Source organism: Hyalella azteca, unplaced genomic scaffold (assembly GCF_000764305.2).
Source record: "Hyalella azteca isolate HAZT.00-mixed unplaced genomic scaffold, Hazt_2.0.2 contig12774, whole genome shotgun sequence".
NCBI lineage: Eukaryota > Metazoa > Arthropoda > Malacostraca > Amphipoda > Hyalellidae > Hyalella > Hyalella azteca.
Genome location: NW_025942721.1, coordinates 636,973 through 662,565, shown reverse-complemented (window position 1 = coordinate 662,565; position 25,593 = coordinate 636,973). Strand labels below are relative to the sequence as shown.

General features: G+C 38.8%; 1 protein-coding gene across 1 annotated transcript in view; it reads left to right on the top strand.

Moving 5' to 3' along the window:
• The window catches only part of LOC108675033 (mucin-5AC), a 106,489-nt gene that overhangs the window by 26,109 nt on the left and 54,787 nt on the right, over positions 1-25,593 (top strand). The window contains exon 2 of the mRNA XM_018163019.2: positions 1,336-1,430. Coding sequence (XP_018018508.2) covers positions 1,336-1,430 — 95 coding nt within the window. The remainder of the gene's footprint in view (positions 1-1,335; positions 1,431-25,593) is intronic.

Here is a 25,593-nt window from a genome sequence, read left to right as displayed (position 1 = left end):
AGCATTCTGAAAGCTATTATCAGAATCTGAAACCAAACCAATCACAAACACCAAGGAGTCACAGTCGGTCGCCCGTGCGTGTAGCCCGAAAGTCCAGCGACAGCAATATAAATGTGGGCGGATTTTTTGTAGAGGATCACTATGGAAAAGTTGAGTCTATTTACGACACACCTCAACAGGAAAATGAGAAGAAACCATTTTTCTTTTTGGAAGGTCTGCGTAATGTTTTCAGGTGAGTTTATTATTTCTTAATTTGTCAGCATAAGAACAAAATCATGAAAGAAAAAGTCTGCTTCATCCCGTATCATCATATTACAGAAAATTAATTATGATGTGGATAATCTACCAACTTTTACTCATCTGATTCTGAGATCAGAAAACCAGAAATAGCTCACGCATTATATTATGAATTCAAATTTACTTTAGTTCCTGCCGTAAAACTTTCTTCTAAGGACGGTATAGAGAGAAAATGTAATAGATTTGGATCCTTAGAAAAACCAGAAACAGAAATAACTGATTGCTTCTGTTCTGTGATATATGATATTTTCTGTGTTTTGTGATCAGTGGTCTCACCTCAATAAGAATTTTTACTGTTATATTCCATCAAGCTCATTTATATGCATCGTGAATGTTATTCACTCGTGTTATCCGGCTATCGGCTAGCGTTTCACCACATTATCTCACGAGCACGTAATATAAAATCGAATATTAAAAAGTTTATGTATACACGAACGACAGTTAATATATATTAGATCAAGTTTTATCGCGAATATCGTCTGCAATCACTGCATTTAACTGCGAAGCAAGCATATTTCTTTGAACTTGTCGAAGAAATTGTGTTGAGAGTTCCATTTCCTTTTAACTTGCAGAGGTATCGTGGAAGTAGAACACTTAATTGGAAGACTGTTAAACGCTTTGGAAACTTGCAAACTGTGCACTCGCGGTTGAATAACTTATTTACGCTGCGTACGTAGAATTCGTACGAGTCACGGCAAATAGTGTGGTAAATGAAAGTCTTCCAAAACCTGATACACAATTAGGTATGGCCATTTCTAAGTATTTCCCAACGGCTTTATATAAATCTTTAATTAATAATACAGCTGGAGATGAGGCAAATAGGATTCCTTGGGGTTTAAGAAAATTGATTGAATGATGAAATAGCTTATTTGAGTGAGAAATCATGTAATAGATATCAGCACTTTTATCTCTAGTGGTAAACTGAAAACGAAATAAAATTAGATCCCATTAAATGGTAAATCTGTATTTGATATGATAATAATTCGATGACATCCTAATCAAATGACGATAGATCACATCCTAACTCTGTTGTTACAGAGGCAAGAGTCGTAGCGTCGACCAAGCAACACTCAGTCCAGCCTTCACGTTCGAGAGCCTTCGTCGCAGCGGATCTTCCCACTCGAGCAACGCTGGTGAGTACCTCATGGGTGCGGCGTTCTTCTAAATAATATTAATATAATAATACAATATGATAGCATAGTTACCAACGAGATCATAAGGAAATAGAGAGGTCTGTGTGTGAATATAACAGGTAGCTGTGAAAGTTATGCATGTATATGACGTGCCAAAATCGCGGAATTGCCGATTCTATGGAATCGGCAGCCAGTTGCAGCATTTTTAGAATCAGCTTTTCTATAGTATAGGAATCTGGGGTTAGCTCTGTTAGACCAAGTTTTTTTTAAATATTTAGCTGCACAGAAACTTGACTGAACTTGACCTAACCTTTTCTTACTCTAACTGTCGATTTACAGTATGTTCTACCTCTAACGTCCGATTTTCTGAATCAGCAACGAAAGGCAGATTCTACAGCTTCGGCAACTGGCTGCCGATTCCGTAGAATCGTCAATTCCGCAATTTCGGCACGACATATACAAGCAGAGGGCGAGGGAACGCATGCTTTTAAGTGAAACGTGGAGAGCATCTGCGACTTACATGTAAATTAAGAGCGCTTCTCGAAAACAATTAGAATAGAATAGAATAGAAGTGTCGGCGTTGAAGAAATAGGCCCATGGCCTGTTGCCGATTCTTGAACTTTTCGTGACTTGATTCACAAGGGATCCGGCCTTTGGAACCCGATCTTTCCATAACTGACGATTGATTGAGATAGCTGCTGGACTTATTGCCTGCTCCGTAATTTGCTAGGCATTTTAAGACTGAACATATGCTCATGCATAGCTTCGTCTAGTCTGTTTTTGAAGATGTTCATACTCGGAGCTTCAAAAATTCTATTCTATTGGGCGAGAAGAGTGATGGTGAGATTTTTTGTTGAGGTTGAAGGCGTTGATCTAATACCGCTATGTTTTGTACTTAATTCATTATCACAACAGCTATTTTATGAGTAATGATACTGTATAACTACAATTTATTATTATTAATGAATTTATGATCAAACTCAAACGTGAATGTCTACTTATTCTGCCGCTGTCAGTAGTTGAAATGAACTTTCAAGGCAACAGATCTTAGTTATGTGTACAAACTCCACTATTTTCTATATTACGAAGAATAATTTCCAAACATGATAGACACCGCAATATTTCATGTCTCGTCTATTGTTTCTCTCGATGTTTGTTTCTCGTTGCGTCGTCGAAGAAACCCAGGACGATTTAGAAGCACCCGCCTTTATTTCGAGGCTCACGGCATAACGTTGGTCATTAGTCGCTGTCGCTCGACCGGCCGCTGTTAGAGTGGTACCTTCTTCTCTATTCTGTATCGCCATTTTATGCTTTCATTTGTTTACTTTGTTTATTAGTGTTCTCTATTTCCGTCTTCTTTTGGTTCAAACACATCTATTTTTACTTGCTCTTTATTTTCAATGTTGGATTGATAATCCGATATATCTAAATATTTTTCTTTTATCAAAAATTTAATAAAAAAACTTTATAATTTCTACATCTTCACCACTTAATACCAGGTTCAAGACATCCTCTTGACATTATTTTGAATTAGGGAACCCAGAACTCCATTAAATTATCGTGTTTGCGGCATTTTTCCGAGGATTTCGCTGCATTTAGAAAAATGCTTTGTGTGTCCAAAGCAATCTGCCTCACGACTCCCCGGACAGCCTTGATTTCGTGTCGCCAGCTGCCAGCGGGAATCTGAACGCGCGTGGAACGCGTGGAACGCTTGATAACCCGCATGTTGTCTCACGCAATGTCCGCTGTCTCGCGTTAGTGTCCGCTGTCTCGCGTTAGTGGCCGCTGTCTGACGTTAGTGGCCGCTGTCTGACGTTAGTGGCCGCTGTCTGGCGTTAGTGTCCGCTGTCTGGCGTTAGTGTCCGCTGTCTCGCGTTAATGTCCGCTGTCTCTCGTGATAGTGGCCGCTGCTTCGCGTTAGTGTCCGCTGTCTCTCGTTAGTGTCCGCTGTCTCTCGTTAGTGTCCGCTGTCTCGCGTTAGTGTCCGCTGTCTCGCGTTAGTGTCCGCTGTCTCGCGTTAGTGTCCGCTGTCTCGCGTTAGTGTCCGCTGTCTCACGCAATGTCCGCCGTCTCACGTTAACGTCCGCTATCTCACACGATGGATTGTGTTTAGTTCTTTGTTCGCTTTTCTTGCCGTCGCTAAGTATCGTTCCTATATGATTGCAATGTTCTCAAAATGATGAAATTATAATTTTTTGATGTTGTAGTTGTTGAAAAGTGTACATAAACAATAGCAACAACTCATCAGATGGCACAACAATAATTTGATGGTATTTCTTATGAATGAACTATTGATAAAGATGAAGCTTAAACAACCTTGAATTAAATATTGCATAAGTGCAGTATACCCTCGTATACTCTACTCAGATCTGTAGCATCCGTGGCTTCAGATTATGCAGCACCAGTTCAACATGGGCTCTCGCTCTCCACCCGCCCCGCGTATCGATCTACGGGCAGGCTCGCCCGCATTCGTCCGATTGCAACTAACAATAATTTTCTTATTCATCTCCCCGGGAAAACTAATTTATGTTGTATAATTCTTCTTCGGCTTTCAAAGTTATGCTCTATGAAGTTTTTATTTCGATTATTAGGCATTTGGTGCCAAACTGAGGCTTCTGCTGCGCATGCAGTGGCAGCCGGGAAGGTTCTGGAGACCTTCGGCATCGCGAGTGATCACGACACGTGAAGTCTTCTTCAGTCAGCTGGCTGTGTCTGAGACTAAACCAGCTATCCATAAACATTCTCTCTTCTTCTAAACCTATTCTACAAGTTTTTAAGGAGTTATTCTTAAGCGCATCTACCCTTGGTAATATTTTCAAACAATGGGTTAGTTGTACGTCTCTTGTACGCTAAAATTAAAGGTGATTTGTGAAGTGCTGTAGTTCAGTCTGATGGTTACTGCTAGGAAGTGAGGTGGTGCGTGCGTCGGCTCTTTTTTGCGTGTTTACATTGCCAACCCCATGGAAGTTGAATTTAAAGAGCCCCTGTTATGTTTATAGGCGGATTTGATATCCATAATTCAATTCGAGTTCGTTACACTCGCTTGATGTGCTCCAGTGGCACACAAGTCGAGAGTTTTTGAGAGAACTGACGAGAAATTGTCTGGATTTACGTTTATTTTTGGTTTCAGTCCGTTTTTCGTACGGACATTTATGCATCAATTTTCAAAAAAAATAATCTCTCCTCGTCAATTTCGATTATGATGTGCGATTGCTGACCATGTGTCTGTACGCTCTCTCGGTTTCACAGATGCAGGTACGATGACAACATCGCGCCATATCTACCCTCATCGATCTATCAGCAGGAGACCTTGTAAGGTTACTGGAACGTTGTTCTCCAGCTAATATTACCCATGACGAGGCATTATCTTGAAACTCCCTCTTACATGAATTTTACGTGCGTAAATGATGTTGGATCATCTTATTTTTGAATATTTTTAATATGTAACTATTTTGATATAATCTGTAGATAATTTACGTAGCCCTTAACCGTAGATCTTTCTAACCGTGCGTAGGCCAAGAATTTTTCCTTGCGTCTGAACCTTGGATTCAAGGCTCTTTATAATTTGCCGATGCAGTGACTGCTTCACCGAGTTGTGATCTGAATAATGTGGATGGGCCAGAATAATTGATTTTACTACGTAGTAAAGAATTTAATATATGTACACATTTTGCGAACGATAATGACTGTAACAGTTTTGAGTGATTTATCTAATTATTTCTATTCATGATCGATCTTTGAATCTTTTTGTAGTTTGGAGTCAGAGTTTACAAGGTACTTGCAATAAAAACACATAACTAAAACTACAAAACCAACTCTATAGATCGTTATTGTATTTCTTGATCTTAATGAGAGGAATGCATATATATCATTCAACCCTTCGCCCCTATTCTAATTATTTTCTAAAACTAATACAATTTACCTTATAAAGTTTAAACTTTTCAATGTGCAGGTTACAAATTTAAAAATTTGTTCTGAATGTTTAAATCGCAAATCGAATTTGTTCTGTGAATCGTTCTCGATTATATCGAGACTACAAGAGTTGAATATTCGGACTCTGAGACACTATGGTGACCAGATTGATTGCTAGCTAGAGGCTCCACATCGTGTGGTGGGTCGAGCCCTGGATTGACATATTTCACTGCTACTGAAATTAAGTCAATTAACCGTGTGTTTCTCAGCGTTTCAATTAACTTTCGTGCAGTTTAACTGATTTTAACTTTGGAATTTACTCATCTAAATTAACAAAATGAGTTATTTCTAATAATAATTGAGAAACCAACAGCTGTTTGGTTAACTCAAATCAATGAAAACATGGAAGTGCCCGGTAAATTTTCGTGTACCCCTGAGGTCGTGTAAAACCAAAGAAAAACTTCAAACTTTATGCTCTGTTGACTCGTTATTTCAAGAATTTTATTCTGATCATCACTTGAGATGTTCACTTCTCTCAAGCACTCACTCTCCGGTGAACTGCCTGGCAAAGCTGGTGAGTCAATCTGTGTGTTCATTCCTTGAACTGCTTTATATTCGTTGCAGGTTCTTCAGCTGTTCTTCTTCCCATTATAATGCCCTACCAGCAGGCCGCAGGAATGCCTAAGATTTTTATTTATTTGTTTTGCAATTAAATTCTTGTTTTTCATCATGGTCGCGAGATGTATACTGGTGTATACTGATGTCTGCACATGTCGTTTATTCACAAAAAATAGCTTGCGCTCTAACAATTATACCCTCTTCACTTAAATCTTATTTGCATCATTTTTTATAAGTACATCTATTATTCTTAATAAATTAACTAACTATAACTTATAATTAACTATAGCTATTTATTCTTAATAAATAGCTATAGAGTTCTCATAATTTCAACTACCTTCACTACTTTTTTCCATCATTGTCATGCGTACCTACGTCACTAATTCGTTGTAAATCGCTAGTACATTCATATAGTTTCTTCCCCCCACTGCCTTGAATATTTTTAAATCATTCTCTTATTGTTGTACTAATTTTATTTGCGTGCTGAGTTAGTTTGATATTTACCATCGCAATTATATCACAGATTTGATACTGTTCTTTTCTCTCGATTACCTAGCCATCGTGTGTTAACTTATAATTTAACATTGTATATAATTTAATTTTTAATAATAATTTAACATTGTAATTTAACATAATATAATCATCTTTGAAATTCGTGTAAGGTTGCGTGCACCCTGAACCTCCCAGTTCAAGCAACATAAACACAAGAGCTATGGCGCCGGCAACGCCCTGGAAAGCCTTTTGAAAAATTTTAGTCGATTTAGGGGCGGCCATTCGTCCGGCGGAGAATAACCGACAAAACTTGATGGCGTGGAGCTTGATGCGGGCGCGACTTCTGTAGGTTGCTATATACTTCATTTCCGCCTCATTCCCAGTCTCCGAATTCAAACGGGCTGCCTAACTTTGTCTTATCATCAGATGAAAATTATCAGGATATTTTGTGTAGGAGACAGCAGGAGATGAAATTTCTCGCGCCGCGTTAATTTAAAACATAGATGAAGTCTGCTGCATTGTTATAAAAATGCAAGATTTTTAAATTATTTCGGTACGGTAAACAAAAATTTTCAAGGTGTTTCTTACCTATTGTGTTTCATTTATGCGAATTAGAAATTTACAAACCTACTTCGGATTGATTAGGTTCAGCAACTCCTGATTTTTAGAGCGCGCTTTCAGTTTGAATCTTAATAGTTTTGTCATCCAAGTATTCCTGCTTGCATGTTATTTTCTCTACTTAAATCTTCCTCTTTATTCAAGTTTTTAGCGAACAAGTTAGGTTGTTTTTTTCGTGTTGATAAATCCAAGAAAATAATGCCTCTCTGTACTGTTCAAGTATTTGCGGGAGCGGCTGACAGGTGTAAGGCTTTTTTGAAGCAGGAGGCGAACAAACAAAAGGCGGTCGTTAGCCCCTGTCAGAGAATACGACAATATGAACATTTTTCTGACTTCACCGTGCCAGTTACCTAATGTGGGTTCGATCGCTCTTACTTAATTACTCAAGTTTTAAAAAGCTTTATTTTTCTGGTTGGCCTTTTAAGTCCTCGAAGTCACCTGTCTGCTTTTAGCCATAATTTTTACAGAAAGAGCTTCGCAACTTTCTGTTCTAAAGGTCAAGAGATTTTCGAAAGTTTCGCAGCTTCGTAACTTTTGAACAGTCGGATTTAAACTTGAAGCCCTTTTCAGATTGTGTCCGGACTGTAGATGGCCTCTGAATGTGAGCACCTAAAATATATAGCATTATTTAATCGGAACGTTTGGTTGCATTACAATGATAATAATTTATTACTTCATCGTTACCCTACTCATTTTATGTCGATTTTATTATGCTGCGTATACGAGTGCTATATATATAATAATATATATAGACTTGCATGTATGTAGCGCCCACCAGACCTGATTGGACGTCGCTGAGACGTCCAATCTTAGAACTTGATTTGATGAATCACTCGATCACTTGCAGACTCTCATATTTTTTAAATCTTCTCTAATTTTCTCATCCGTTCATCAAAAAATTGCAAAGTTTAAGTTTGTATTTCTTGTTTGCACGTCAACAATCACTGTTCACACGTAGAAATAATAGTACAAAGTCGCTAATTTGGTCCAGCTGTCTGCACCGTGTCTTTGTTGTTAAATTCATCATTCAACCAGTAAAATAATTCCGGTAATGAATTGCATTGCTCATAGCCCAAGGGAGCCTCACCATGACGTCATCCCTCTTCCTTCTCCCTCACCCCCTCCACCCCTCGAGACGTGCGTTATCAGGAGCGCCAGACGCGCCAGCCTCCGCGGTCCGCGATCTGGGTTCTTGGAACAGCTTTAGGTTCCGACTTCCTGCGAACCTGTGGCGAGCTACTGGACCACCGTGCATGTCTGTAGCGAGTTGCTGGACCGCCGTACGCGGCTGTAGCGAGTTCCTGGACCGCCGTACGCGGCGGTAGCGAGTTCCTGGACCGCCGTACGCGGCGGTAGCGAGTTCCTGGACCGCCGTACGCGGCGGTTCTGGACCGCCGTTCACGGCTGTAGCGAGTTCCTGGACCGCCGTTCACGGCTGTAGCGAGTTGCTGGACCGCCGTGCATGTCTGTAGCGAGTTACTGGACCGCCGTGCACGGCTGTAGCGAGTTGCTGGACCGTCGTACGCGGCTGTAGCGAGTTACTGGACCGTCGTACGCGGCTGTAGCGAGTTACTGGACCGTCGTACGCGGCTGTAGCGAGTTACTGGACCGTCGTACGCGGCTGTAGTGAGTTACTAGACCGCCGTGCATGCCTGTAGCGAGTTGCTGGACCGCCGTGCACGGCTGTAGCGAGTTACTAGACCGCCGTGCACGGCTGTAGCGAGTTACTGGACCGGCGTGCATGCCTGTAGCGAGTTGCTGGACCGCCGTGCACGGCTGTAGCGAGTTGCTGGACCGCCGTGCATGACTGTAGCGAGTTGCTGGACCGCCGTGCATGACTGCAGCGAGTTGCTGGACCGGCGTGCATGACTGAAGCGAGTTACTGGACCGGCGTGCATGACTGTAGCGAGTTACTGGACCGCCGTTATCAGAACTCTGTCAACGGCATTTATGAACTAACTCTGACGTGAACGAATTTCAGAACAGTTCTTACTTATATCGAAACTAATTGACGCTCATCATCTTGCTTGTGCATGCTGGCTTCTGTTGAATGAAACATTTAAGAGAATTCTGAAGTTAGTAGAGATCACATACGTACAATCATATTAAGCATGAATTTTAATCTGGTAGAATTTCGAACATAGCAATTATCGTTGGAAATTGTGATCAAAGTTTGTGGCCAGTAGCCGAAGTATCGAGAAAGTGAATATTAATGAGCGAGGGAAAACCTGTAAATAAATTACTTGGATGGAACGAATGGGTTCATCTAAAATTACCTGTCGTCAGCGCAGGAAACGCTTTAAAATGGCTTTTTAGTTTTTTTTTGCGAGGATTTCAGTCACGCCTAACAAATTTTGACAAAATACTCTAAAAGGACCAGAGTCTATACAATGAGACGGCGAAAGTTTATTTTAATGTAAGATTATGATAACGGAGGTACGTCAAAAGATACGTTTACGGTACGTTTGACGTACTTCTGTCTCCAGAGGTTTGTCAAAAAAATGCCATTTACTGTAGATTTTTTTTTTTAATTGTGCCGTTCTAATTGTCCATCTTACGCAGAATTCAGTCGCGGATTCGAGTAAAAGTATCATTGTTAATCTAGTTTTATTTCAGTTCCTTGCAGTCTTCCTGTTGGCCAGTAGCCTCAGTACGAGAATTTTTGGCGCCTAAGTGTCATGGAACGACCTCGCATGGCGCTGTTCGCTGAACCTAATTTCAGAGTAAATAAACTAATTTTGTTGGCACCGCTTCCTAGTGAGAGAAATAAAGCAATTAGGTTCCATTACTGACCTTGTTAGCACTTCGGCTGCCTCTGAAAGACCCTAAGCTTTTACGGCTTTTGCTCATGGCGAGAAAGTAAAAAAAAAAATAAAATAAATCCTAATGCCTGGGTTTGTATTGGGCTTCATTTGAACCTAATTTCAGAATTTGCATTCGCAGGGCTTCGGTTTTATATCCATGATGACTAAATAACGCCCATAACAAGATCGATTTAGAGCTTCATTGTTTTTGCATAGTTTATTTGATCATTATTTAAATACTAATGCCAGCGAGAATATCATCCTTTTTTTGCTCTCACTGGTAAATTAAGCTTGTCAATTCGGCAATGCGTGCACATTTTTAACAAAAATTTTTATTTTATGGTCTTTGAAAATTTTTATTGCCGTGTAACGGTTTTTAACTTCGGCAATACCAGTAAAGTATGAGGTCATAAAATTTAAAGTGGTAAAGTTCGTAGTAAAGTTCATTAAATCTTGTTGTCTAAAGAAATATTTGTATATATACTTTTTGCATTAGTTATAGCGCATTGTGTATCGTTTTTATTAAAAATAATTTCATGTTTTCAAGGCAAAAAATAACGTTTGTATGAAAAAACTTGGATCTGAATAACGTGACGTGATTTTTTTTTTTTGCAATCATCTCTATCCAGCAGTCAGGCGTGGTTGACAAGTGTAGATTCACTCTCATATCAGCTGTAAATATCTATTTTGCTATCATTTCTCCATGATTTAGTTTATATTTCGAACCCTTTGGAAGCAGTGAGTTAGATGAACTTTTCTACCATAGTTAGCAATACTCGGATGAAAAATTGATTGATTTGATTATATCTACAGTGGATTGGTCATTGAAAACGTGATTGATCTCTTAAGAAGACCAGTGTGTTACGATGCTATTTCTACCTCCAGAAGGCCCGAACATCTCGAGTGCAAATCAATAGTTTTAAGGCCATGTTGTTTCTACACCGCCTAGTCCCGTAATATATACTCGAGTGCAAATTATTAGTCTCGTTGTCATGGCGTTTCTACTTGAATAGTGCGTTAGTGGTGGGATCGAAAGCAAGGATAATTCTGAGGCTGTAATCAACCTGCTCAAACTGCAAGTGTGTTCTTCCTTCTCCATCCATCCAGCCACTCTACTCCCCCCTCTTGCCACTCAGCCACTCTGCTCCCCCCTCTTGCCACTCAGCCACTCTGCTCCCCTCCGAAACGCCGTCTGCTTGAGCAGGTCGATAAGCGGCGTCAGGTGTATGCCGTTCTGTTGCTCCCTCGGGCCACTCAATGAGGAGCGCCAAGAAGGATTTTGACGCGGACCAAATTTCAGTCCTATTTATTTTTGTTGATCTCATAACTTCTCCAATTATTTAAAAAGTTTTGAAAGTAATGAATAAGAAGAATCGCTGAAAATAAGTCGTGTAATCTGGTTACTTGTTATGAAATCTGGTTATTGGTGACAACTTTACTGTTGCTTTTTGACGTAATCCCAATCCTATGCATTACATCATCGTAAATGAACTGGTTTACCGCTTGTATACGAGAGATGAATGAACTTGATGCTACTGCTGATCTTTCAAGACATTAACTAATACTACTGCGTAGATGAAAATCTCGTTTCATCTGAGCTCACAGGAAACTATAAGACTTTTTGGAAACTATAAGACTCACAGGAAACTATAAGACTTTTGTTGTAATGCCTTTTGACTGTTTGTAGTGCATTGTTCACCATGCAAAGAACTACTAGTTTGGTTACAGCAGCGAGCATACACTTTGCACAATCGTATTATCTTGATTGTTAATATGCGAAGTTTCTTATTGACCTGCTGATTATGCGTGCAGTTAACTGTCCTGTGAAGCTTCAAAATTATTTCATGGAAGAGTATTACATTGATACAAATATCTTGAATTTGAAAGTCTTACTTTTATTTATCGAATCACAAGAAATTATAAATTTTTATAAAAATAACTTTTTCTACATTTTTTGAAATCTACGGACATTACACATGATATTTGAGTGATCTCAGATGTTACATCTGCTATACGGTATAGACTATCTGTCAAATGTCAGATATGTAACACTTCAGAAGCGGTGACGTATAGTGCAGTTGCGTGGAGTAGCGATACCAGAAATGAAGAATTTCAAGATTCCTTTGTTGTTTTCATTTATTATAGGTTATTAAAAACTAAATTAGGTAATTATTCAAGGCATAAGGGTTACTCACTATTGTTTCTTGTCTTCAGTTCAATTAGTGAATGTGTCATTTTCATGAAAAAATTCCTTTTCAAAAATTAATGGTAACGACGGTAAAATGTAAAGATGAATTTTAACTCCTCAAAAAGAACAGAAGTGTTGCACAATATAAAGAGTTGAACAATTTCAAAATTTCTCAAGCATAAGATCAAGAAAAGTGTTATCAATCAACTAAGTTTGTTATAAAAAAAGTGAATATTCACAGAATGCTGCCACCAGCTACAGTGAACGTATCATTCGAGTGACATCTGGCTTGTCTATGGCTGCTGGAGTACTTGTTTTTTAGTTTATTTTGTTAATTAATGTTAATTAATTGTGCAAATTAACATTAATTAATGTTAATTAATTTGTTGATCTCGTACTAACTGTAATGTTAGTATGAGTCTCATGTAATGTTAGTAATGTCTCATACTAACTGTAATGTTAATTAATTAACAAAGAGTTAATTAAGTTAAGTAAATTTTTCTGCTTGTATGTAATAAATTAAGTTAATTTAATTAAGTTAATTTTAATTTAAATTTTTTAATTTTAAAGTTAATTAAGTTAATTTTTCTGCTTGTATGTTCCGGCACAGGAATGACCTAAAATTACGTGAATGCCAGTAATATGCTAAAATCATTATATATAACAATCCCAATTGACAAATGCTATAATTTGCGAAGATACTAATACTGGAATATCGTAACTCATGCGGATCACAGTTCAAAAAATTTAAATTCATGCGAATGGGTTTACGTAAAGATCAGTTAAATCGGTTGACAATTTTCTTCATGCAAAAAAAATAGGAGGAAGAAAACTAAACCATTTACCTGCCACAAACTTTTGTAATGTAGTTATATGTATGATGAAGATGTCTATATACGTCCACCATTATTTCCCAAGATTAAAAAAACTATATAAATTTTTACACCGTTGCAGGTGTTAATTTTTTTTGTAAAACTCGATGATAATTTTAAGCGATTTAGTTTCGGTGCTGAAATCGGAAAATTGGATTTTATCATAAAAATTCTTGAAATTAAATTTTAATTTGAACTGTAGAACGCATATTACCCCTGTCGTTAAACTGCCTGATCCTAGCAACATCTCTCATCCTCCTTTACCTATTCCTTATTCTTCATTCCACGAATTAAATTATTTATTTCGTTGCTTTTATGGCATCAGAATGTTTGCTCTGGAACCCGGAAAGATTTTATTTTCAGGTGAGGTTAACTGTTTTATCTGTTAATAGCCACTTGACTCTCCACGCCAACCGTGAATTCAGGCAATTTTTCTTTGAGTTTCGACACAGAGAGAGGGGGGTAAATGTACCTGGAGCTGTGGAATGCAGACGACTCCTTCATCCTGGGCTTTGTTTGCGAGTTTTATGGCTTTTGAACGACTTTTATGGCCGATGGCGGCTGATCGACGGCTGTTAATGAGCCCTTGCGCCAGTTATGCCTGCAGAAATGTGCAATGTTTGCGATGAGGTCTCTGCGCACCAGAGTAATAAGGCTTTCATGCCTGAAGTTTCGCGCGACTTGCCATTCGCTCGTCGGAATTGTGGTCGCTCGGGTGCTGTTTTCCGCACTTGCTGCAGCTTCACTGATGAGCTTACTCATCAGGGTGGCCCAGTGGTTACAGTTCTGGGCCTATACTTTCAAAAAATGATCAAGAGATCGTAAGTTCATCAGCCAATCATTGACGGCCTTTCAAGCAAAATCCACAAATCATAGACAAGAAAATAAAGCGTAAGTACTTGCGTTCACTTAGTGAGTTCTGTAAGTATGGCCCCAGAGTACCAGGATTGGAGCAGAGAGGCACGGGTTCGATCCCAGCTCTGTGCGTCAGTTTCTGGTCAGAATCGGCAAGGAGGCCGGGCGGTTAAGCACAGCAGAATTGTAGCAGTGAGTTGCGAGTTCGAGACCGCAAAACGCTGTGAATGTTCTGCGATGTTAAGAATCGGCGACAGGCCTAATGCCTACTAAACGCTGAAACCGCTGTTATCATTATTATATATTATTGCTGCTCTCTTTCACTCGTGTCAACTTGTTCAATAATTTAGAAGTTACCTGCAAATTGACAAATTTTTCCAACATCACTTAACATGTATTGATTAAATTTGAATTCTATTACTTTTTTGTTTATCTTCCTAATAATATTGGACTCGCCATTTAAATATTCGAATTCATACATTGTGCTAATTTGCAGGGTCTATATGTATCCCGCGTCAATTGAAAAGTTATTCGAAACTCCTGTAAAATCCACACTTGTTCCTTTACTTTGGATTGTGAATAAATGTCTGGTTGAGAATTTTATGATTTATGGCATTCATGAGAATTTTTTAGAAGCTCGCTTAGGTTCATCAATAACTTTGCCATTTTTAATGGGTTGCAGACCACTTCTCTAATCACATAAATGGTTTTGACACTGTCTTGTAAACAAGCAAGACCAAAATGTTCCAATTTTCATGCCGCTGAATGATAATAATAATAGCGGTTTCAGCGTTTAGTAGGCCGTAGGCCTGTCGCCGATTCTTAACATCGCAGAACATTCACAACATTTTGCTGTCTCGAACTCGCAACTCACTGCTACAATTCTGCTATGCTTAACCGCCCGGCCTCCTTGCCGATTCTGACCAGAAACTGGCGCACAGAGCTGGGATCGAACCCGCGCCTCTCTGCTCCAGTCTTGATACTCTGCCACCCTGAATTATCCTACCACTGGCCACATCTTATCTAAAAATTTAACCCTCTTTCTTGACGTGTGTCCGTCGTGGTGTGCAAATAAATATATAAACAGCGAACGTCTTGCTGCTTGACTAGCGCACCTCAGCTGCCAAGAGCCTGCATCAGGCGGTGTCATGGAGGTGCCGGTGCTGCGGCGTCTGAGTGTCTCATGAGCCGCTGTCGGGAAAGGTTGTGTCTGCTGTTCTTACAGTCCGCCCGTCGGCCTCGTGACAGCGCCACCGTTTCGACACATAATTTTTCCTTTAGATTAGCTACTTGTATTTTTTATTTCTCGATTTATATTAGGAAACGAGTGTGTGATCAAGCACTTTAAAAGTTATTCAAGTAAACATTACGGGAGAGGAAAGGCCGTTTTATCCGAAAATTATCCTGTTAATGTCATTTGTGTGAGACGTTCGTGACATGGTGATTGATTTGCTGCATGGAACCTCGGGACTCTCATCCGCATAAACTTTTTTCTTTCTAGGATATTCGAAGGATTCTTTTCTTAGCATACGGTCATGCTTATTTGCATGAATATGTGTTGCAGCCATAAAAGCGTGAATATAATATGAAAATAGGTCTGGTATTTTCAATGCCATTATGGAGTACCAGCTACCGACAGATGATAATATAGTATTAAAGGAATAATATGAAGATAATGGGAGATTTATTCATGGCAGTCATCGACGATCAGTCTCGTCGTCACGACATCTTCGTCGACGATCCAGTCTCACGCCCTCGTCAATTCGTCGCTTTTTGCGCACTAAATTTTTTGTATTGTCTGTGCGAGCCTACATTTTATTAGAAATAAAAGTTATTGAACCCATAATTGTCAGCTTCGGAACTTCAAGTTATACGTCACCATCCATACCTTCAGTAGTATGACCCATGGTTGATACAAGGTTGACCCACGAGAAGTTCCGTATTTCAGTTCAGCATTCTTGTTACGTCACGTAGATCGAGAAACGTAAACAATCCCGTCATTCCCATGACGGATTGGTTGACTGGTTTGATCGCATTTCGGTGATTGGTTTATGCCCGTGACGTCACTGAGATCAATGACGTCACAGGCGATTAACAAACCACATCCGTGAAAATGAGCTTCTCATGGGTCAACTTTATGCTAGTTCAACCATGATGTGACCGGCGTCACCTTCGTGACGTCATTGTAGTGAGTGTTTATAAAAGCCTCAAGCCTCTCTTGAGTCAGTGGCAGCACAACCTCTGTAAGCATAGACTTACGTTAAGCTGGCTCCGACACTCGCTTGCTTCACTCGCGATCGTGTCGCTCGAGCTACTATATAGGTATACTCCTCACTGTTAGAAAAATGACCGTTAACGGTATTACCGGCGTTTCAGTGGCCGGTCGGCGCGTGAAAAGAAACACCGTTTCACCGTTTTTATTTTCCAATTTAACACCAGAAATCCGTAAAACATCTGATAAAAACGGCGAAACAGATTATTTTCACGGGACGACCGGCCACTAGGATGCCGGTGGGACCGTTTTTTCACCGTTTCTTCTAACAGTGCTGTATTAAATGCCTCACCGTGTCATATCTTAAATAATTAGTAGTTTAAAGTTGTCCCTATTTAATTTTCCTTGTTATATAATTTAGACTATTAAAACAGGATAATTAATTCAGTTGTGACGTCCATAAAATAATTTGTCACTGAAAAGACGTCCATAATTATTTACAAAATATTTACATGTCGGATGCGAAAGCGCTATCAGTTACAGTTCATGTATTCCAAACTTTTGGAACTTTTCGATCTTTTCCACTCCGACTTCGAAGAACCTGAGTTTTCGTTCAATTTGAATGCGTTATTATTTATTGAGGTTATGCGTAAATGAATATAATAAACAATGATGAAATCCTAACGTGTGTGTGAAATTCACGTATAGCATTGCCTTTTTAGTACATTTTCTCATTTATGGAAAAAAATGCACTATTGTGCTCGGCATGTCCGTCTGTCCGTCCGTTTGTCTGTCCGTCCGTGACTTCACGTTTTCGTCGACGAGAAAATGCGCTCTCTGTCACTCACTGCAGTGAGTACTGAGTTATATTTTTTATACTTGTTTGTTTTCCGAATCAGCAAGTGAAAAAAGCGTCATACTATGATGTAGAAATAATTCCAATTTGTTCTCTTTATTATAAGCGATTCAAGTGAATCCTAAGCTGAAGACACAAATTCCGTTACAGTTATCGTGAGTCAATATAACTGCCTGCTTCGCTTCTAAGGTTTCCTAACGGACTTTCCTCGCCGATACCGCAAGCTCGATTCAGGCTTTTCAGCGTCAGCCAATATTGTGGTGGCTTATGGGCATCTTCTATAGCGAGCTTCCGATGATACGTTACAGTAGAAATTATTCGATTTGCAACAAATACAATATACCGCTTGTTATGTTCCCTGTTCAAAAGCAAAATGTAAATTGTTCATGAGTTTGTCTATGTAGTTATTTAATAACCAATGTATAATGAACACTTATAGTTGATCTTTTTCTATAGAACTAACTTCAGAGACGTGCTTAAATGCTTCTTGATTTCATCACTACACTAAAATCTGGTCCTGCATGTATTGTAAAAAAGTATTTATTTTTTCTAAAGTTTCATTTATTCATATTTCATTTCAATCTATTTTCAGACCATAAAATACGCTTCTACCAATTGTAGAAAAAGTTCCGAAAAGTGAAACAGTCGCGCATCGTTTACAAGTTTAGTTTCGGTTTTCAATTTAAAGTTTTGGCATTTCTAGCCATGACGATATTTTTCGTAGAACAGTTTTCGCCGGACATTAAAACGTTGTTTTAGTGTCGTTTGAAATGGTTTTTAAGAGTTTACTTGGAGGCTAAAATCTGTTCTAATGCCAATGCAAAGCCAAAGCTTCTGTCCAAACCAAATTCTTCAGAGATTCCGGAGTAGAAATGCCGTTCCTTAAGACAAGACAAATTCTTGTCTTTTACTGGACTCGGATTTGCACTTTTGATTGCTGCTGCGGTGCTGCTTTTGATTTGGAATCAAATCAAATACTCAATGCAAAAAAAAATCTGCGATAAAAATGTTATTAAATACCAATTAAATTAAATTATTCAAAATCAATTATATTAGTAATGTCAATTATTAAATTATGTTTTACTAGAAATAGGTGAAATCGATATTGATGGCGTATATAACGACAAACTCCTTGTAATTCTTAATTCTAAGAGCTCTTAAAATAGAAATTGTCGATTTTGTGTTTGTTTGAAAATTTCGAAGACTATGCAACGCACATCACGCAACCATAGAAATTGAAATTATACGCACATAGAAATAGAGAGAATTTTGAGTCTTGATTCACATTTTCTATCATGAAGTAAGAAGATTTTTTCAGATATGAACTCGGAGGTCGATTCTCGGAGGGGATTTCGTGATCGTTTCCGGGGTTTTCTTTATGTGCGGACGTGACTGTAACTTTGTTCGTTATTGCATCAACTCGGTAATTCCCTCAAGAGCAAAATTTAAGTTCGCTATTACGGACATAATGGGCTTCCGGATGAAAATTTTAAATCGGGTTTTGCTTGCTGATGTGATTTAATAACTCAATTGTTCCTTTAGTCTAACTCTGAAAGGTTTTACATTGCCTTGCCCGGAAAGAGTTTTATATGCACATCAAAAAATCCCTTACGAGTCGTTGCAGATTTGACTCAGAATATTTGAGTGAATTATTCCTAGCTTGTTGGAATATACACGTTCACTGCTTCGCGAACGAAACTTATAAGGATAATAAAGTTGGTACGTTCTCGTTCCTTGTTCTTTCTTGACGACCAAAACTTGAAAGTTTTCTGTTTAAACGCAGAATTTTCTTGCGCGTCTCGCACTTGGACGCGTGCTACAACCTCTCGAGTCTGCAGTACAATTAGCAGGAGAGCCTTCTCGTCAACTAGTCCTCCTAGGCTGTGTTTTGCCTCTCAATGCTTGAAGATTACAACGGCGCATACATCATTCACATCAGCAAAGAGTCGACGAAAGAACAGGGAAAAATTATTACCGTCGTTGGTGAGCTGATGGCCTTCTGTGAAATGATTTTGGATGCAATGATATATGATCCGGCTTAATACATTAAAATCTACGTAGCCCTCTATGTGTGTATTGGTAAAAATATTAAAACATGCATCAGTTGAGCATCAATATAATTGATCTTCAGAAAGCAGGGTTTGATTATTATAAAAAGAAACTCCCGAGTTATATCAAGCCTTTTTTCACCTGCACCTGGAAGCAGTTCGGAGATGAAAGATTATGATATATTAAGCCCTAGAGACCTGTGATTACCTGTGTCTAAACACATGAAATACTGTTAATAAAATATCTCATTTGTTTGTAATTTTAGAGTTTGCAAGCTCTATTTCGTCTGAGGTAATTTGGTAGAACAATGATTTATTTGTGAAATCTAAATTTTTGAGTGCAACGCGTTTTCGTAGCTATAGTTTATCGAAGTAGCTCGTCTTTCGATTTGAAATAGATTTTCACGATGGTAGAAATTGAACATTTAAAGTGACGATACTTAATTCAATGGTCAATTTTTGAAGATTTAAGTGAAATGAAGGATATAATAACTGGAAATCAGTTTTGTATCCTTACGATTGACTATTACATTGAGATCTTTTGGAGTCAGATCAAGCAGAAGAGTTTAACTTGTTGCGAACACCGGAATTGCAGACTGATCGAGGTCAGGTAGATCCTGTATAGCAATTAAGGATGTAACAGTTGGTATGCAATAAAGCCATTGCCAGCAGTCGTAAAACTTGGTACTGTTTGATTTCACATGACCTGTGATGTTTCACAACGCACACCAGGTTCCTAGTCAAGATGTATTCCAGTTTCGTAAAAGCCTTTTCTTAAATTTCATTTTATTGTGAAATAATTTTACCGGCATAGTGGATGTGACAACAAGCTTTGGAAGTCCTGAGATAAGTAGGTGAACTTTCATAGCTTTGGGGTGTTGTTGGTGCGAAGTCTTCGACAAAGACTCTCGTTCCTCATAACTTGGAGACATCGAAAACATGGTGGCGGCTTATACGAGTTCGATATATTTTGTTTTTGAGCCGCAAGCAAGACTTCGTTTGAAGTTGTGGACGTAAAAAACGCATATGGAGTATAAATATACTTTTTCAATAATTTTATTAGGTAATTCGATTGCTTTTTAATTCATCTTGGTCCAAATACTTCACTGTTAGAAAAAACGGTGAAAAAACGGTCCCACTGGCGTTCTAGTGGCCGGTCGCCCCGTGAAAATAAACTGTTTCGCCGTTTTTATCAGATGTTTTACGGATTTCTAGTATTAAATTAAAATAAAAACGGCAACACGAAGTTTCTTTTCACGTGCCGACCGGCCACTGAAACGCCGGTAATACCGGTAACGGTAATTTTTTAACAGTGTTGAAGGTTCTACTCAATTCATTCGCCCAAAGTGGCAATGTAAACAGAAGTCAGTCTTCTCTTATAGGTCATCCCAGTGTAAGAGGTATCCCTGCTATGTGACATGTCCCGGTGTGGGACGTGTATCCATCACTTTCTTTCACTCCACGTGCCGCCAATTTCCTGCAAGTCTCTCACTGCCAACTCAGTCTTGACGTTGAGGTGTCCAAGCAACTTCTGGAACCTCGAAGATTCTCTTGCAATCACAAGTGGATGTTGATGGGTGGTAGGGTTATGGCGGACCGGCGAAGGTTCGTTTCTAATTTTCTAATGTTTTAAAAATTTTAGTCGTGAAATCGGTGTTATAGGGTCCGCCATATTTATTGCAACGCATGTTCTTTGTTATTTCTCAATGAAACAAACAAGTGCATTATTTTTTCTTTGACGAGCTAGTAGCCAAGAATTACCTAAACAATTTTCAGACATATTTATTCAATATGACCACCCTTATTTTTAATGACGGCCTCCAATCTACGCGGGAAAGCTTCAAAGGAGACACGCAGCATTTCTTGAGGGATCAAGCCCCATTCTCGTGTCAATTTAGACTTCAAACTATCCAAAGAATCATGAGGTGTTCTGCAGACCCTACTCTCTGAAAAGCTCACACAGAAAAGTCGAGAAGGATTCAAATAAGGGCTTCTTGAGGGCCATTCATTTTTGCTAATGAACGCTGGGATGTGACCCTGAATCTAGTTTTAGGTCATGTTTGAGCCATGTGATGGGGCAGAGTCTTGTTGAAAACTCCATGGTGAGCCGTTGAAGTGTTTATGGGCCCAAGGTAACAACACAGCTTTCAAGATATCCGAAATGTATCGCTGGCTGTTCAATTTTACTCCTGAGGGGACAAAAATGAGTGGGGACCTCCCAGTGGCGGTTACCGCGGCCCAAAACGTCACGGACATGGGATTTTGACGTCGTGTTGCTGTTCTGGTTGCCACAGATCCATCCCGACTCCAAACTCTGTCATTTAACGGTTAAAGCTTTGTTCAATGTCAAATTTTTTCCCGTCACTGAACACCAAGTTGGGCAGCGTGCCATCCTCAATGAGATCCAGAATGTGTTGGCATCTTTCGAGCCTCATTCGTTCATGACGGTCTGTTAGTTCATGCCTTGTTTGCATCTCGTAAGGGGAGGTTTTGAAGTCATCTTTGAGGACTCTACGCATTGATGTCTGACTGACTCCTGCTTCTGCAGCCAATTTTGCAGCTGAGCGACGAGGGTTTCTCCTCATCTTCTCCCTCGTGTTTTTGACCAATTGTTTCGTTCGGACACTTGTTTCCTTCCTTGACCAGGTCGATTGCATGTTTCACCAGTTTCCTTGAAATTTTTTAACAACTTTCACACAGTTTCACGACGAATTTTGAGTTTTTTTGCAATGACTGAATTACTCGCGCTCTTTTCATGAAGGGTTACAATTGCATTTCTATCTACTGCCATAAGTAATAGTAAATTTAGACATCTTATACTTCTGCAATATAATATAGATGAATTAATAGATGATATTAAGCTTCATTATAAAAGAAAAGTCTCCTAGAAACCAATTTATTTTTATATAGCAAACATCCGTTGCCATAAATATGGCGGAACCTGTATATCGTATTAAAGGCTATATGAGAAATCTTGCCTCTTGAGCGTAAGTTCTTCATTTGAAAATACTACATTGCAATTAATGAAAATTTTTTATCGATAAGTAAATTGTTCTCAAACTGTTATCGTACAAATTTCTTTCACGAACGAAGTCTGGGTTCGACGTCTGGATGACATCATTCATCTGTATCACTGCCTTATCAATCCCCCACAGTCTACATCACTGGCATACAATTCACCATCATCACTCACATTATTCGTCTTCATCACTGTCATATTACTCAGCTGCATCACTTTTATATCATTCACGTTTATCTTTGCTTTATCATTATGCTTCATCGTTGTCATATCATCCGCATATACTGTATGCATCTAATGTTGGATTTTGATACGCAACTTATCTTCTTCTGCATTGTTCCATTTTTCAGCCCAGTTGATCTAGCGATAATCATTGATTTGATATTTTTGCGCTTTGTGAAAGTCAGTGTCAAAGTAAACTTTTTACATATATTGTGAATTATCAATGTACTTAAAATTTCTTCATAATTATATTTTATTTAAAAATTTATCTAATACGTTTCTTATTTACTGCAATGTCAGTTTGCGAAGACTTGTATATCGAGATTAGCCAAAAGCCGCTATTTTTTTATCGCAATTTCTAGAATTACTATCATATTAATTTATTACACCTTTCTTCCACTAAATTGATTTGGTTACATCTTCTGAAGTCATTTTGCATACGAGTATTTTACATACGAGTATTTTTCATACGAGTATTTTTCATACGAGTATTTTTCATACGAGTATTTTACATACGAGACATTTTTCATACGAGGCATTACGAGTCATTTTCATGCGAATCATTCAACACTGCAAGGCACAACGCGTTATTTCCAGCGACCATACTGTATCAACACCTCAATGATTGTCATTTATCTACGGTAATATAAATGCGTACCCTGTTGGGGTAATATGGACAATTGCTGTTCAGGTGAGGACACGAGCCAGCGCAGGAATGTTGTTATGTTTTAATTGTTTAAATGCTTATTAATACTTTTTTCATACAAAGCATTTAAAAATCATCATGAATCTAAGATCACATAACTTTGTGGTTACTTCAAAAAGCATTGAATTCAGTCTACTGGAGTAAATTCATCAATCATTCATCATAATCATCAATGTTTGAACTTAGTAAGTTTTTTTTATTTCCCCAGTCTGACGCCGAAGCTTCTTCTCCACTGGATTTTTTATCCTTCTTCTGTAATTTCATTTTTTTTATTCCTATTTGAGCAGCTACCTGGCATATAGAAGCCATGATGGATAACGAAGACATTTGAGCCCATGTTGTAGCTGGTGTCATTTCAACCCATGTTACCTGTCGATAGGATTTGGACTCGCCTTAGCCTTGCAAATGGGATTCAAACCCACGATAGCCGGCGATGGGATTTAGACCCATGACAACAGGCGATGGGATTTAGACCCATGACAGCAGACGATGGGATTTAGACCCATGACAGCAGGCGATGGGATTTAGANCAGAGGTTGCATTCATCATGCATTATAGATGCTGAAGTTGCTTTTTCCAGCATTCTAGACGCAGAGGTTGCATTCATCATGCATTATAGATGCTGAAGTTGCTTTTTCCAGCATTCTAGACGCAGAGGTTGCATTCATCATGCATTATAGATGCTGAAGTTGCTTTTTCCAGCATTCTAGACGCAGAGGTTGCATTCATCATGCATTATAGATGCTGAAGTTGCTTTTTCCAGCATTCTAGACGCAGAGGTTGCATTCATCATGCATTATAGATGCTGAAGTTGCTTTTTCCAGCATTCTAGACGCAGAGGTTGCATTCATCATGCATTATAGATGCTGAAGTTGCTTTTTCCAGCATTCTAGACGCAGAGGTTGCATTCATCATGCATTATAGATGCTGAAGTTGCTTTTTCCAGCATTCTAGACGCAGAGGTTGCATTCATCATGCATTATAGATGCTGAAGTTGCTTTTTCCAGCATTCTAGACGCAGAGGTTGCATTCATCATGCATTATAGATGCTGAAGTTGCTTTTTCCAGCATTCTAGACGCAGAGGTTGCATTCATCATGCATTATAGATGCTGAAGTTGCTTTTTCCAGCATTCTAGACGCAGAGGTTGCATTCATCATGCATTATAGATGCTGAAGTTGCTTTTTCCAGCATTCTAGACGCAGAGGTTGCATTCATCATGCATTATAGATGCTGAAGTTGCGTTCATCCAGCATTTTAGACGCAGAGGTTGCATTCATCATGCATTATAGATGCTGAAGTTGCGTTCATCCAGCATTTTAGGCGCTGTGGTTGCATTCATCATGCATTATAGATGCTGAAGTTGCATTCATCCAGCATTCTAAACGCTGAGATTACATTCATCCATCATTCTAAACGCTGAGATTACATTCATCCATCATTCTAAACGCTGAGATTGCATTCATCCAGCATTGTAGACGCTGAGATTACATTCATCCAGCATTCTAGACGCTGAGATTACATTCATCCAGCATTCTATAGACGCTGAAATTACATTCATCCATCATTCTAGATGCTGAGATTACATTCTTTCATCATTCTAGCACTATTCAGTAAGAATTCATTCATGACGTCATAGACCCTTTGGTTGCTAGTTAATGGTTTTTCGAATGGTTGACAGTTAAGGTGTCGTTAGAAAGAGACTTGTTCATATAGGGCAGAGACGTCAAGTATATATATTATTATTAAGTATATATTATGAACACGCGCGGTTATGTAGTACTCAAGGTGGCACGAGTAAACAATAGACGACAGAAACGTACTACGTAAGCCGTATATATGTAAATATCCCACGAAGTATTCAATGAAACTTTCCCTCACATGGACCGGGGAATTTACATCAGCGTGACACTAATCGTCGCTCTTTTTGATACTGATTAGTTGTTATTCTTTGATAGACATTGTCGCTGGCGGAAATTTTGGCGAAAAACAAAGTTTAATAAAAAAAATTGAACACTATCTAAATTTTAGTGACAGCGGAGGTCAACAACAATTGCCGAGGACAACATAAAAAATTGTTCTAGTTACAGCTCCCTTCTCGAACGCAACCGAGCAATTGTTGATGGTCGTCAATAGCTAGAAACCCCCTAGCATATTCTTACAGAACGGAGCTAAATATTTATTTGTTTCTAATATTTATTTTCTTCCAGTATTCCTTTCCTTCTACAATTACTTTCCTTCCAATATTCCTTTGCTCCCAAAATTACTTTGCTTACAATATTCCTTTGTTCCAAATGATTCTTTGCTTACAATATTATTTTGATTTCTTTGTTCTTCCTTTGCTCCCAGCCACATTGTAGCCGAACCAATGAGACGTAGAACTTCTCGATGTCTTAATCTGCCGACATATTAATATTTATTACAAACACGTTACTCTTTAGCTTTGCACTGATTTGTTGCTTAATTAAAGAATAGTTGAATAAAAAATTCTAGTAGCTACTTCAAACTATCGCCAGTCATGAAAAGATCCGGTCAAATGACACGAGTTTAGATCTATGAACAAGGCACGAAAAAGAAAAGAATCGGCGACAGGCCACATCAGGCCTACACTTCAGCGCCGACATCATTATATTATGTTATGTTTTGTTATGTTATGTTATGTTATGTTATGTTATGTTATGTTATGTTATGTTATGTTATGTTATGTTATGTTATGTCTCCCAATTTCTGTGGTGAACAAAG